The sequence below is a fragment of the Myxine glutinosa genome, chromosome 1 (assembly GCF_964187855.1).
Source record: "Myxine glutinosa chromosome 1, kmMyxGlut1.1, whole genome shotgun sequence".
Taxonomy (NCBI): domain Eukaryota; kingdom Metazoa; phylum Chordata; class Myxini; order Myxiniformes; family Myxinidae; genus Myxine; species Myxine glutinosa.
The window spans coordinates 428198259-428214161 of NC_136261.1; the positions used below are offsets into that span (position 1 = coordinate 428198259).

At 44.2% G+C, this 15903-nt stretch overlaps 1 protein-coding gene across 2 annotated transcripts; it reads right to left on the reverse strand.

The window, feature by feature from the left end:
• Nucleotides 1–1787: 1787 nt before the first annotated feature.
• On the reverse strand, nucleotides 1788–15435 carry LOC144889871 (uncharacterized). Of its 2 annotated transcripts, none has more exons than XM_078771074.1 (2): nucleotides 15296–15435; nucleotides 1788–3194 (listed from the first exon to the last, which is right to left on the reverse strand). In XM_078771074.1, exons 1-2 carry the CDS (start codon nucleotides 15327–15329, stop codon nucleotides 2476–2478), a joined length of 753 nt encoding a protein of 250 aa, XP_078627200.1. In that variant the 5' UTR covers nucleotides 15330–15435; the 3' UTR covers nucleotides 1788–2475. The 2 variants fall into 2 exon arrangements, 1 of the variants encoding a protein (XP_078627200.1); XR_013622128.1 differs by lacking the exon at nucleotides 1788–3194 and adding an exon at nucleotides 15087–15179.
• Between the last annotated feature and the right edge of the window lie 468 nt (nucleotides 15436–15903).

The window sequence follows — 15903 nt, forward strand, 5'->3', positions numbered from 1 at the left end:
GCTTCGGATATCAAATCCTTCCTCTTCTCCAATGGCTTGATCTCTGATCATCAATTTGGATTCAGACCAGGTCATTCTAGTCTGGACATGTTGCTTCTGCTGTCTCAACAATGGATGGAGGTCCTCAATGCCAAACAGGAAATCAGAGCTGTCTCACTTGATATATCACGTGCCATCGATACGGTCTGGCAGCCAGCTCTGCTCACCAAACTCACCTCCTATGGTATTTATGGAAATCTCCACTCATGGCTTGCGGACTTCCTCTCTGGTCGTAGGCAACGTGTGGCCCTGAATGGATTTCTCTCATCTCCCCTTCCTGTTCTGGCTGGAGTTCCCCAAGGTAGTGTTCTGGGCCCTGTGCTATTTCTGGTCTTCATCAATGATCTCTCCGACTCTCTGGAAAATCCTCTCTATCTCTTTGCTGATGACTCCACTATCTGCCGCTCCATTCCTCATCCCTCAGATCGACAGTCTGCAGCCTCCTCACTCTCTGCAGACCTGGACAAAATCACAGACTGGTCAAACAAGTGGAACATGTCTTTCAATCCTGACAAATCTCACACTCTTACAATGTCTCTCCGAAAGGACCGACTGGAAAACCCTCCCATCTACTTTCTCAACAATCCTCTCCAAGAAGTTCTGTCGCTCAAGCTTTTGGGTCTCACTATCTGCCATGATCTTTCTTGGGAAAACCACATTTCCAAGCTGGCCTCCAAAGCCAGTCGCCGACTGGGCATCCTCCGTTGTGCGAAGTCCTTCCTTGGCACACCTGAGCTCCTCACCACATACAAGGCTTTCATCCGCAGCTCAATGGAATACTGTTCCCCCCTCTGGGCTGGTGATCCTGCCTCACACCTTGCTCAGCTTCACGCTGTTGAGGCCAAAGCTTTCACAATCATTGGAATCTCCTGCAATGAAGTCAACTCCGAGGGCCTTTCACTCACTCACCGCAGGCAGGTTGGTGGTCTTTCTGTCTTCCACCGACTCCTCTCCGGCCTTGCTCCCGCAGCTCTCTCTGTGCTCTGTCCCCCCAATATTCCTTCAGGTCGCACAAGATCTGCCTGCAACCCTCTTATGGTTAAACTGCCAAAGTCTAGGCTCTCTGCGCACCTTCACTCTTTCATTCCTCTTTTCTCCCGCCTCTGGAACAAACTCCCCCACTCCCTTCAATCCCACTCCACCCTCCAGGTCTTTAAAACAGCTGTTCACCACCATCTCTTATCTTCCCCCATCGAAAACCTTGATCTTTTCTACCCCCGGTAATTCACCCCAGACTCCTTGCAGTGTTCATATGTTTTATTCCTCTCCCACCTCCCCCCAAGTCCTCCCGATGTCCCTGCTCTCAAATGTTGTGTTCGTGTCCTTTCCCCTCTCTCCCCATCTTGTCTGCCGCTCCCCTTGTTTTTTTGTGTGATTAATGTTAGCTCTTTCACGAGCCTCGATCTTGTATACAAAAAAAAACAAAAAAAAACAAAAAAACGACATTCTACAGAAAATCCACTCAGGCCATTTTGAGCACGAGAAAACTAAACTTCTGGCGAAGGAAACTATGTATTGGTATAACATGAGCAAAAGGGTGGTGCTCAAAATAATTTTTTTTAAATATTTACTGGGACAAGGCTTTATCTTGTTCCTTTTGTTCCAACATGAAAAGACACCAAATATGAAAGCAATCTGATTTTATTTATGGGTGCCACATCAGCCTTCAAGCTAAAGGTGTCTACAAAACTTTTCTATATATGGATCGAAAGCAAAACCAGAAGTTTGTTTTATGAAAATCCACCCTCCACTCACTTTCTTTGTATTCTAGCAAACACAAGTTACAATAGCTGCACAAATAGCACTATATTGCTATGAAAACTCAAATTCAATGATAACAATCCAAATGTTCAGTTCATAAAATGAAGAGACACCATATCACATAATATTTAAAAACCCAAATATAATGAGAAATGTAACTCCTATTTCTGGGCCTGTTTCACCACTGTTGCCTTCCTGGCATCGGGGTACATCTTCCTGTGAGCAGCAACAACTTGGAGCAGAGCTTGCTTTTGCTCTTCATCCTTTGTAAGGAGCTTATTGTAGTCTTGTATCAATGCGATACCCCTTTCTGCCCTGTCGTTCACCACGACTAAGCCACTGGCGGCTTTCTTTGCTTCCTGAAAGCTGGTTTCTTGCTCCCATGAACCAGGATCCTTATCCATCCAATCAGTTGGGGTCCCTAGGATGCTGAAGAAATGCTTGGTGTGTTTTGTTATGAGGCCAGCGATTGACAGGGCGGTTCCTCGTTTGATAGCTGGTCTCTTTGGAGAGGGGTTTTCACCGTCATTTTTCAATGCTTCAATCATATTGATCTTGCTTTCTTTGTCAATTCTGGTGTCAAAGAATGCAAATGCCACTAGTACTGGGCTCATGTACCACGTGTGGCGGCCAAGTGCCTTCAAGGCTGCCTGAGCCATCTTCTGATTGATTTGTTCAAACTGCGACTTCAGGAGTGACAATGTTGATAGGCCTTCTTTTCTTGGGACGAGATATCCCACCATCAGATGATGAAGAACCAGCCTGTGCCGTGGTCTCAGAGTCAGAGTCTGAGTCTGTGACTTCCATAGCAGTAGCACCCTTCATGACCATTTCCTGTCTCTTATTTTCCTTCTCTGCCTTAGTCTTCTCCTTTTCTTCCCTTTCTTTCTTTCGCTTCGTTTTTGCTTCCAACACAGTGTCTGCAGATCCCATTGAAGCCTTCCTCTCTGAGAATTGATCGTGAAGAAACTTCCTGTCCTCGGGGTTGGTGATTATGGCCTCCGAATCTGCATGCCTAAGATCAAACGTCTTCTCCAAGGAGGCCTTGAAGGATGCTTCCTTTTTCTCTTGGGTCACACCACCCCGCTTTGCACCTTTTTGGAGGCTCCTCCATTCTTCATATAGCCTCTCCAAACGATGGATGCAGTGCTGCTTCGTCGTTGTAGGTAGGTGAGCTTTTTCCCAGAACTTCACAACCTCTTCAATAGTGAGGGTTGCACTCTCCCGGGCAGTGCAATTCTCCTTCTTCAGGTGATGGAAAAACAGGACAAGAGATTGATGCACAGTCGGGAGCTTGGCACCTTTGATGGCATCTCCAGAAGTGGACCCAATGAGATACATATTATCCTGAGCCCGAGTTTTCAATGAAACACTGGTACTAGCACATGCCATATCTGCAAAATACGCAAGAATGTGGGTAAAATCCTGTTAATTCTTACTCCACAGGGTCACTCTCTACAAAAGAGCCACAGTCAATAAGTTAGGCCTCCATATTACACACTAAAAAAGCGTACCCCTGACCCCGGGAACCTGTACAAAACATGCATGAAAATTGCCCAGATAGTGATCATAGGAAGTCTCAAAACTGTATGTATAATATATTGTATATAACTATATATATAATGTATAATGTGTATTTATGTATATTTATTATTTAATGTATATTTTATGTATAAATTTAATGTATATTTAATTATAATGTATATATATTGTATAACTATATATTTATTTATTATATTTAAATTTTAATATATTATATTTATTTTTAATATATTATTTAATGTATTATATTTGTCTATATTTGTATAATTGTCTATCGTATAATTGTATATATAATGTATAATATAATATATATTATTATTATTTAATGTATATTTACTATATATTTATTTTTAATATTATATTTAATGTATATATATAATTATGTATTTATTTTGTGTATATACAGCCCAAAAAATGGGAATTCCTATTTTTGCATGGGGGAAAATTCATCACTGATGTGGCACCCCTAAATATTATTGGATTCCATTCACATTTGGTGTGGTTTCCTTTGACACTAAAAGGAACAAACATAGACCATGTCCCGGAGAAAATCTGCATTTTGATTTTTTGAAGCCCACCCTAAGAGCAAGGACATTGTTCGGCTAGTGGAATGCTGTCCTACCTGACAGCAACACTGGAAATCTCAGCTGCCTGAACCACGACAGCAACATGACATTCCGCTCAGACCATGGAGCAAAGTCGGATGTGACCTGTTCTATTTCGATGCAGCTGAGTGGCTGTCATCGCAGATTATTATTCCAAATTTCCTATTGTTCGCAAACTGCTCAAGACCGCCCCCACCGCACGATTATTACAACCTTGGGACAGATTTCTTTCTGAGTTAGGAATTCCTGATACGTTTATGAATGATAATGGTCCTCATTTCTCTAGCGCAGAATTTCATTCATTTGCTGGGAAATGGAATTTTGACCACATCACGTCATCCCCAACATGCCCAAAATCTAATGGATTGATTGAGCACCAAGTCGAGACCGTGAAATCTATCCTCCGCAAATCAAAAAGTGCGGGGAACGATTTTCATCTGGCACTGCTAGCTGGGCGTTCTACCCTGGTGAGCTACAACTTGGCAAGTCCTGCTCAACTGCTAATGGACAGAAAAATCAAATCACTAGTACCAACCAGAATTGCCAACATGCATGACGATGACAACCTCATCTCCGAGAAACAGGAGGGGCACCGCTACTCACAAAAACTCTACCACGATAGGTATGCTCAGGTACACGAAATGTCGTGCCAATACCCTGGACCACTTTATGTCGGCGCCCCGCAAACACTCAGGATTATCGATCTTCGCTTCTCCACACTCGTGATGTCGTTACCTGCAAAATAATGCTGCATCCGCTCCACATAAAGGGAGCATTCCTCCGCTTCGGCTTGAAACTCTCCAACTGTGCCAAACGTGGCCATGACGTCACGAAGAGAAGAAAAAGTCCGTCAGTTCAAAACTGATGTCGCCGTTTATCCTCGTCACCACAATGTTCAGTTCTCCTCGAACCGAACGAGGCGAGGAGATACACTAACGACATGAACGTCGCCATTCTTCAAACTGTTTATTCACACATGCGCAGACGCAACACAGCAATACATCACAAAGGTCGTTTTTCGCTCACCGAGACTTTAATCCGGTTGGTAAACGTATCGATCGAGCAGTGTCCACAGGTAAGTAAGTGAGGGAGTGACAGTGTGTGCATGTATGTGTGTGAGTCAGTCAGTGAGTTGTGTGAGTCAGTCATTGAGTTATGTGAGTCAGTCAGTGAGGGAGTGAGTGAGTGAGTCATTGAGTTGAGTGTGTTTCAGTGAATCAATCAGTAAGTCGGTTAGTGATTGAGTGAGTGAGTCAGTCAGTCAGTGAGTCAGTCAGTCAGGGAGTAATGTGATGATGGAAACCCATGACCTTGCTGATGATTGGGGGCAGTCAAGGAATGATGTGATGATGGATTCCATGACCTTGCTGATGATTGGGGGCAGTCAAGGAATGATGTGATGATGGATTCCATGACCTGGCTGATGATTGGGAGCAGGCTGATTGGTCTGTAGTTGCAATGATCTGTTTTTATATTTTATATATTTTTTTTTTTTCGGAATAGTTCTTACTTCTTGGTCTGGCCAGTGGCCACATCGGCTTAAACCTCAACCGTTTTGGGAGGGGGCGGGGGGCGAGAGGCAGAGGAAAAGGGGGGTTAGTTCCCCTCTTTGTTCTGAGGTATTCACTCCATTGACAATGCATTTATCATTGATCCTGAGAAATATGTGGCAGCAACAAGCTGTGTGGCCTTCCACATTGGGACCTGTGCAACTGAGCTGCTTGGCAGCAATCAGTTATGGCTTGAAGGGTAGTCAGGTCAATATGGTAAATGTTATGAAAGGCTTTTAACTGGTTTGGTGATCAACTCGCGGTTATTCTTTTTTTTTTAATACAGGATCGAGGTTCGTGAAAGAGCTAACATTTATAACCAAAAAAAATCGAACAGACACACAAGGTATATAATAAGGGGAGCGGTAGACAAGATGGGGAGAGAAGGGGAAGCACACAAACACAACATTTGAGAGCAGGGACATTGGGAGATCTGTGGGAGGGAGTGGGCTTGGGGGGAGGTGGGAGAGGTATAAAACACAAGGACACTGCAAGGACTTCCAGGAAGGAAGTTGGTATTTCAAAAATGTGAATCTGGGGTGAAAGTAGTGGGGGTAGAAAAGATCAAGGTTTTGGATGGGGGAAGATAAGAGATGGTGGTGAACAGCTGTTTTAAAGACGTGGAGGGAGAAGTGGGATTGAAGAGCGTGAGGGAGTTTGTTGCAGAGGCGGGAGAAAAGAGGAATGAAGGAGTGAAGTTGAGCAAAGTCTTGATTTTGGCAGTTTAACCATAATAGGGTTGCAGGCAGATCTTGTGCGACCTGTAGGAATATTACGGGGACAGAGCCCAGAGAGAGCTGGGGGAGCAAGGCCGGAGAGGAGTCGGTAGAAGACAGAAAGATCACCAACCTGTGTGCGGTGAGTAAGTGAAAGGCCCTCGGAGTTGGCTTCATCACGGGAGATTCCAACGATTCTGAAAGCTTTGGTTTCTGCAGCGTGAAGCCAAGCTAGGTGAGAGGCAGGAGAACCGGCCCAGAGGGGAGAACAGTATCCCATTGAGCTGCGGATGAAAGCGTTTTATGTGGTGAGGAGCTCAGGTGTGCCAAGGAAGGACTTTGCACGACGGAGGATGCCCAGTCAGCGACTGGCTTTTGAGGCCAGATTTGAAATGTCGTTTTCCCAGAAAAGATCATGGCAGAGAGTGAGACCCAAAAGCTCGAGTGTCAGAACTTTTTGGAGAGGATTATTCAGAAAGTGGATGGGAGGGTTTTCCAGTCGGTCTTTTCGGAGAGACATCGTAAGAGTGTGAGATTTATCAGGATTGAAAGACATGTTCCATTTGTTTGCCCAGTCTGTGATTTTGTCCAGGTCTGCAGAGAGTGAGGAGGCTGCAGACTGCCGATCTGAGGGATGAGGAATGGAGCGGCAGAGAGTGGAGTCATCAGTAAAGAGATAGAGAGGATTTTTAAGAGAGTTAGAGAGATCATTGATGAAGACCAGAAAAAGCACAGGGCCCAGAACACTGCCTTGGGGAACTCCAGCCTTAACAGGAAGGGGAGATGAGAGAAACCCATTCAGGGCCACACATTGACTACGACGAGAGAGGAAGTCCGCAAGCCATGCGTGGAGATTTCCATGGATACCAGAGGAGGAGAGTTTGGTGAGCAGAGAGGGGTGCCAGACCGTATCGAAGACACGTGATATGTCAAGGGAGACAGCTCTGATTTCCTGTTTGGCATTGAGGACCTCCATCCATTTTTGAGACAGCAGAAGCAGCATGTCCAGAGTAGAGTGACCTGGTCTGAAGCCAAATTGATGATCAGAGATCAAGCCTTGTGATAAGTGGAACGATTTGATGTCCGAAGCAATGATGGATTCCATGACTTTGCTGATAATTGGGAGAAGGCTTATTGGTATGTAGTTGCAAGGATCTATTTTGCACCTTTTTGTGTAAAGAGGTGATGTTGGCTGATTTCCAAGCTGATGGCAGATGACCTTGAGCAAAAGAGTGGGTGAAGAGAACAGAGAGAGGGAGTGAAAGAGAGGCAGAGCAGGATTTTAGGACCCGTGCGCTGATGCTGTCAGGTCCATTTGCAGAATCAGAGTCGCGGGTTGACAGAAACGTTTTCACCTTGTCAGGGGGAAAGGGCACCGAGTTCAGGTGCAGCTGGTGGGTACAGGTGGGTACAGACTGGGATGGGTTTGGGACACAAGATTTAGAGGCAAACACAGAGTTGAGGCATTCAGCTTTTTCACATTCGGAGTCAGCTGTGTGGCTGTTTGAGGTAAGGGAAGGGGATGCAGGGGGAACAAACACCAGAAACGGATTTGATCAGGATTACTTATGAGGATATGGACAACTCTAAAGTCTCCCCTCACTGATAATTGATCATAATGTGCCATTACATATTCACAATAACACAGACAGTGAGTGCTTTTGTGCTTTGAGGACCTCTCTTTATTGTGAAACTCTTCATAAATTCAATTTTCATGAAAAACATAGGCAGCAGTCTTATTCTGTTAAACAATGTTACAACAAGGGTGCTCTCTCTCCATATCACACATGACAATAAAACATGAACTTTAGCAAATATTGAGGAAAAATTGATGTTCAAACTGCCATGGAAAGATGCCATCTGAGCATAACCAAAAAGGGACCAGAAAAACAACTAAATTAGATGGAAAACAAAATTCCGAAACACTGGCCACAATCAAAATCTTAAATGGAACTTGGCTCGGTACATGGCAAGGGCAGAGACAAGAATTATTACAACCTGGCAAACGAAGGCAGACCCTGAAAGAAGCACGATGAGTTCCAAGATCAGATTGAGAGATTACGTTCTGTTACCATTTGAGTTTTTGGCATCAATTTTTCAACAGTTCTCTATTATGAGAATATGGAAAACCAAATTAATAAAGTTTACATTTTTAAACAGATGTTATTTTCTTTAAACTTCGTTTGAGGATGCATATGGGGTTGGAATTTTAAGATTCTTGTTGTCTTCTGACACCAGTTTGCAGACATTGTTGTGGACATTCTGGTGACAGCCAGCCATATGGCTTTCATCAAGGGTTCAGGGTGCTGGCTGGTTGTCAGGAGTTACAGATGGTACTCTGAGAAGTTGTGCTCACAAGGTATATGCTCAAAGGGATGTATGCTTTCATGATGGCTTTCTCCTTACTGGTTCACTGAATACCTTAGCTACTGTGGAGGATCGCTTACAAGGGGGGCACGTACAACCCTATATGGGTAAAGCTATGTGAATTTAACAAACCTTTATCAGCAATACTTTTCCCACAGTCAGAGCACCTTTTATGCGAGCACTCCAGCGTGGGTTGCACAATGGAAGTTCAAGCTCCGTTTCGAAATAAAATCCTTGTGACAAATATAATATTTGTAAGGACGCTCTCGTTGGTTATCTCTATAGGTGAGTATTACGAGTGGGAGGAAGTGTTCCCAGAACTCAAAATGTCCACCTCCTTTTTCAGTAAAGGATCATTATTCATGAACCAGTTTGTGAAACGTCATTCTCATAGCTTTGGTCTGAGGGCTCGTTTTAGAATCCTCACTGAACCTCTGACAGCCTCCACCTGTAGCTTATTTGTCATACTAATTCATGGATTGCTTTTTAAGTTTACCTCTGCACGGTATCAAAGCCAAAGTATTTTCCCATTCATGTCTTTGCCAAATTTCCACTCGTTATTTTATTGTGTATGTATTACTGTGTGTTTCTAGTTAGTGTTGGTTTGCAATTCGTGCAAACGTGTGAATATCAATGATTTTATGTTCGGCACGGCCTGTTACTTGAGGCTTCCTTCCCCACAGCGGTGTTTTGTGAATTCAAGTTCTTTCCTTCGCTGTACTGCTTATTTCTTAGATTTTCTCTTCTCCCCCTAACTTCCCCGAACATCTACGCTTTGTCTAACGTTTTAATTAAACACACCCAAAAATTTTCTTCTATCCTTGAGGGCACATGTGCTTGTTGTCTAGCCCCACCCCTTTATCTCCTTTTCTTCCACCTCTTCCTTCCATCTCCAGCTGAAACCCCTCTTTCAAATTCTAGTTTCCTCCATCTAATTTAACCCTTTCTCCTTTCTCTGATCCACGCCCTCACTTCAGGGACTTTTCCCAGATCGTTTTTCACGGTTTTGTTTAAATATTGTTGTGCGATTCCCCTTGGTTGATACCGGGGGAATCACGGATATCCAATAGTGAGCCGAAGGCAATGCCCAAATGCGGATTTTATACATGCGGGGAAAGAAAGGGGAAGAGGAGACTGAGGCTTTTACCTGAGCGATCCCACCAGGCAGTCTTCAACCTGCGGAAAATAACTCACACGAAAACGGATTTAAAATGTAGTGAAAATAACGAAAAGATTTATTAAATAAAATGCTGGTAACAAAAAAACGTAACGGTAAAACTAAATTCCTACAGGATCCTTCACACCAGACTGATAACACGGACAAATGGGGAATAAAATAACTGGAAAAAAAATAGGTTGTGTGTCTATCGTGCACTTAGCTCTGATCAGCTCGGGCGGGGGGGTGGGGGGGGGTGTGCCTCGTCAGGAATCCAAGGCTCCGGGGTACCGACGGCTGGTGCATGCAATATGCGCACGTTGGCAGGAAACAGGCCTCGCTGCACCCATTCACGTTGCAGCACTCGCATGGGGTCTTGACATGCTGTATGCTGTCTAGCCACGCGTCTTCACCGATGACAAAACTCTCCACGTATCCCGGTGGCGGCTGTACACGGCCGGTCCAAAAACAAATATGCGAGGGAGAAGAACAAGGGAACGAGAGGAGAGCAACAACAGCACAAAATCGGAGGGTCAGAGAGCAAGAGTCCAGGGTAAGAGCGGAGGGCAAGAAGACAGAAATGTCCATCCTCGAGTTCCTTTAGCGTCGGGGTCGTGACGCAATCAGTGCTTCTCCACCAATCTTCTTCTTGCTCGTCTCTGACGTCCTCGGTGGCCTTTGCCAATTGGCGCATGGCTTCGTCCTCGGCCTTCCTTCCCCCAATCAGCGGGTAGCTTCTTGCCCCGCCATGGCCAATCACAAGTCCCAGGGGTGTGTATTCAGCCTGTCCGAGCTATGTGAGGCGATGTAGATAGTGGTGTCCATCGGCAGTGTTCAGAACTGGCTTCCGGTTGGTTTTATTGTTGTTACTTAGTGCAATTTATGGGCCTTTCTCACTAGTGTTTATGGTGCAGTGCTAAAAGGGCCAAAGGATAGATCACATAAGGGGTGTTGCAAAACATTTTACCTTTTTTCCCCCGGAGAACCAGTTACGGTTGTGCATCAAATGTGCATCAAAGGAAGCATGCCTCGGGGGAAAGAAAGGTAAAATGTTGTGCAACACCCCTTAGGGTAAGATTTACGGGGATAATTTATTCTTACGCCCTAAGCTAGTTAACATGCCCTGCCCCCTCATGACAGGGACGAAAATACACGTTACTCCGACATTTGGCCAAACAGAACTTATTACAGGTGATGGTTCTTACCCGACATCCGGAGCACCGACCTATATGAATCTACCTGACTCAGCATATCACTACCTCCACAAACATAACAACATGTTTAAATGTTACCCTGCAGTGTTTTATTCAGTGGTTTATTACAACATGCTGTTTTTCTTCCTATTTAAAAGGCTTTTTTCAATTTCCTCATCAAAGCATTCCATTTCACAAAAAAATTCAATCTCTTACAGTTATTCCTTTCTGCATTCTCTAAACTCACCTTCATTCCACTACTCCTCTGTCGTTTTCAAACAGATATCTGACTTGAAAATCACAATAAACCCTGTTTGTTACAAATGTTCGTTTTTAATGAATCATCTATTTTCTAAACTCCCTCCTCAGCCCTCATGTCCAAAACTCCCCCTCACCGCTCCCTTTCAATTTTCCCCCCTCACCCTTCCCCTCCTAAACTCCCCCCCCCCTCAAATCTAAATCTCCCCCCTCACCCATTCCCTTCGAATCACCTCCATCACCTCCCCTTCGAATTCGCCCCCCCTACGATTTTTCTCCATTTCTCTCCCCTCCCACCTCCTCCTCCTCAAAGCTGCTGCCTCCCCACTTCCTCTCCCTTCCATCACATACCCCCTCCTCCTACAACCATTGAATTTGCTCTGCCCCCTCAAACAACACCTCACTGTGCCTCTTCCCATCACCATCAAACCATTTGTCCTCCTCATCCTTCCCTTTCTCCTAACCATTCTGCAATCTCTGACACACTATCAACAGCTCTCCCTACCTCCCGCTCTCACCCCTCATCTTACCCTACACCTCCCCTCCCCTTTCCTGTACCCTATGCTCCCCATCCTTCTTCCTTAACGGTATGGACCTCAAACATCTAGGGCCTTCGCTCAAACCTGATTGATCTCTCCATTCAGGTTGCTTCTGACAATCCAGACTTGATCTGCTTAACAGAAACTTTCCTCCTTCAAGATGTCTCTGATTCTGTAATATCTCTTCCTAGTTACTCCCTCCTCCTGTATGATAGACCTGAGCCTAGTCCTGGGGGTGGGGTGGCTATCTTTATCAAAAACTCTCTTCCTCACTCTCCTTGCAGTGCCCTCTCTCCACCCCACCCCCAGGAGTACCTCTGGCTATGGCTTCCTCTCCGCTCCCACCTTTTGTTCATATGTGTTCTGTACCGTCCTCCAAACAGTGATGACTCCATTTACATTTCGCTGTTGGACAACATGGACCGACTTCTATCAACTCATCCAAACTCTCTTCCTCATATGTGGTGATTTCAATTGTCACCATGCCAGCTGGCTGGGTGTGGGTTCCTCTCACATCAGCCAAGGCACCCCAGCAAAGGACTTCTGCGACTCACTGGGACTGACACATTCTGTCAATTTCCTGACTTCCACAAGGCAATGTTCTGGGCCCTGTGCTTTTTCTGGTCTTCATCAATGATCTCTCTGACTCTCTTGAAAATCCTCTGTATCTCTTTGCTGATGACTCTACTCTCTGTCGCTCCATTCTTCATCCCTCAGATCGGCAATCTGCAGCCTCCTCACTCTCTGCAAACCTGGACAAAATCACAGACTGGGCAAACAAATGGAACATGTCTTTCAATCCTGATAAATCTCACACTCTTACGATGTCTCTCCGAAAAGACCGACTGGAAAACCCTCCCATCCACTTTCTGAATAATCCTCTCCAAAAAGTTCTGACACTCGAGCTTTTGGGTCTCACTCTCTGCCATGATCTTTTCTGGGAAAACGACATTTCAAATCTGGCCTCAAAAGCCAGTCGCTGACTGGGCATCCTCCGTCGTGCAAAGTCCTTCCTTGGCACACCTGAGCTCCTCACCACATAAAACGCTTTCATCCGCAGCTCAATGGGATACTGTTCTCCCCTCTGGGCCGGTTCTCTTGCCTCTCACCTAGCTTGGCTTCACGCTGCAGAAACCAAAGCTTTCAGAATCGTTGGAATCTCCCGTGATGAAGCCAACTCCGAGGGCCTTTCACTTACTCACCGCACACAGGTTGGTGATCTTTCTGTCTTCTACCGACTCCTCTCCGGCCTTGCTCCCCCAGCTCTCTCTGGGCTCTGTCCCCCAAATATTCCTACAGGTCGCACAAGATCAGCCTGCAACCCTCTTCTGGTGAAACTGCGAAAACCAAGACTCTCTGCTCACCTTCACTCCTTCATTCCTCTTTTCTCACGCCTCTGGAACAAACTCCCTCACTCTCTTCAATCCCACCCCTCCCTCCAGGTCTTTAAAACAGCTGTTCACCACCATCTTTTATCTTCCCCCATCCAAAACCTTGATCTTTTCTACCCCCGCTAAATTCACCCCAGATCCACTTTTTTGAAATACCAATTTCTTTTCTGGAAGTCCTTGCAGTGTCCATGTGTTTTTTTTTTAACCTCTCCCCCCAACCCTTCCCATGCCTGCCCCCCCCCCCCCAAGCCCTCTTCCTCCCACAGATCTCCCAATGTCACTGCTCTCTGTCTTGTCTCCTGCTCCCTTTATCATGTTTTTGTGTCAGTTTGTCTTTTTGGGATCAATGTTAGTTCTTACACGATCCTTGATCTTGTATACAAAAAAAGAAATAATTACCTACTCAGTTCGGGTTTTCTTGATCATTCGTATTCGCTGTTGCCCCAACTATCACTGGTACAATTTCATGTTTCTTCAATTTCGAAATCCTGTTAACCTCATTTGTCATATCCTGGTATTTAAGATTTCAATTCTCATGTGTGGATCTTCATATGCGTTTTCAATCTGACTTTTCGAGAGAAACCTTTATCACATATCGAGCATTTGTGAGGACGCTCTCCTGTGTGGATCCTCATATGTGATTTCAAATCGCCTTTTCGAGAGAAACCTTTATCACATATCGAGCATTTGTGAGGACACTCTCCTGTATGGATCCTCATATGTGATTTCAAATCGCCTTTTTGAGAGAAACCTTTATCACATATCGAGCATTTGTAAGGTCGCTCTCCTGTATGGATCTTCATATGTGATTTCAAATTGTCTTTTCGAGAGAAACCTTTATCACATATCGAGCATTTGTGAGGACGCTCTCCTGTGTGGATCCTCATATGTGATTTCAAATTGCCTTTTTGAGAGAAACCTTTATCACATATCGAGCATTTGTGAGGTTCCTCTCCTGTATGGATCCTCATATGTAATTTAAAATAGCCTTTATAAGAGAAACCTTTATAACATATCGAGCATTTGTGCGGTCGCTCTCCAGTGTGGATCCTCATATGTTTTTTCAAATCGCAGTTTTGAGAGAAACCTTTATCACATATCGAGCATTTGTGCGGTCGCTCTCCAGTGTGGATCCTCATATGTTTTTTCAAATCGCAGTTTTGAGAGAAACCTTTATCACATATCGAGCATTTGTGAGGACGCTCTCCTGTGTGGATCCTCATATGTTTTTTCAAACTGCCTTTGTGAGAGAAACCTTTGTCACAGATCGAGCATTTGTGAGGACGCTCTCCTGTGTGGATCCTCATATGTTTTTTCAAACTGCCTTTGTGAGAGAAACCTTTGTCACAGATCGAGCATTTGTGAGGACGCTCTCCTGTGTGGATCCTCATATGTGATTTCAAATTGCCTTTGTGAGAGAAACCTTTGTCACAGATCGAGCATTTGTGAGGACGCTCTCCTGTGTGGATCCTCATATGTTTTTTCAAATTGCCTTTGTGAGAGAAACCTTTGTCACAGATCGAGCATTTGTGAGGACGCTCTCCTGTGTGGATCCTCATATGTTTTTTCAAATCGCCTTTATAAGAGAAACCTTTATCACATATCGAGCATTTGTGAGGGCGCTCTCCTGTGTGGATCCTCATATGTGATTTCAAATGGCCTTTTTGAGAGAAACCTTTATCACATATCGAGCATTTGTGAGGGCGCTCTCCTGTATGGATCTTCATATGTCTTTTCAAAAGGCTGTTACTAGAGAAACCTTTATCACAGACAGAGCACTTGTGGGGTTGTTTTCCAGTGTGGATCCTCATGTGTATTTTGATGTTACTTGTTGAAGCAAAATCCATTCTGCACACATTACACTTGTAACGTATTCGTCTTTCTGCAACCTTTTTGTTTTGGTTTAATTTAATATTGATCTTGGTGTTGCGAGGCCCAGACATACACTTGTATTTTATCGGAGGTGTGCCTTGATGTTGTGAATCTTTCTTCAAAAAATGCTTCATCTTCACTGTCATGCTGCGACTGGACCTTATTTGTCCCATATTACTTCTGGATTGTTCTACAGAAACAAACAAACAAAAAAATCTTTTTTTTAAATCAAAATCAAAATGCAAAATATTTAACACTTCTCTGAAAATTACATATTTTTTTTACATTTTTTACATTTCCACTCACCAGTTGCAAAACAGGAAGCACTTCCGTTTGTCATGTGAATATCATCTGAACCTTCCTTTGCAGAAGCACATTTTGAATTTTTTGTGACAGATGAATCATTCTTGTGTTGTCTGCCTTCCACCTTTAAAGGATAGACATCACCTGTGTACAAATTAGCATCGGTCGTTTGCAGGGAAATGGGATTGATAACCATCTTGAGAGTTCATAGAACATGTTACGTCATGAATGTATTCTTAAATTTAAATATAAACATTGGGGCAATACCCCTGTGTGCTCACCTGGTAGAACAAAGCCATATACTACACTGACTAAAAGTATTTTAAACCGTATCATGGCGTTTTTAACCAATTTCAATGGATGCTAGAAGATACGGCAGCATGTACAATCATACTAACATAATCACAGAATTTGAACAAACAAACAAAAAAAAACTATTTTGGGGCAACCTATCCCCTTGCCCCCCCCCCCACCCCCTCCACCGTTGATTACCATTTTGTAAATGCCGTGAACAAACGTTGGTACATCATGGGTCATGAACAAAATGTTGTGGTTTCATTGGAATTGTATTGTTGCGGATATGGGGACTGTATTTTTTTGATTGTATGTAT

What these genes read in the sequence shown, in the direction of transcription:
- LOC144889871 (XM_078771074.1), bottom strand. Translation starts at nt 15,329, where the DNA reads ATGACAAACGGAAGTGCTTCCTGTTTTGCAACTG. An exon ending in TGCTTCCTGTTTTGCAACTG is followed by an intron (nt 3,195 to 15,295) that starts GTGAGTGGAAAT and finishes CGTATTTTGCAG; the next exon opens with ATATGGCATGTGCTAGTACC.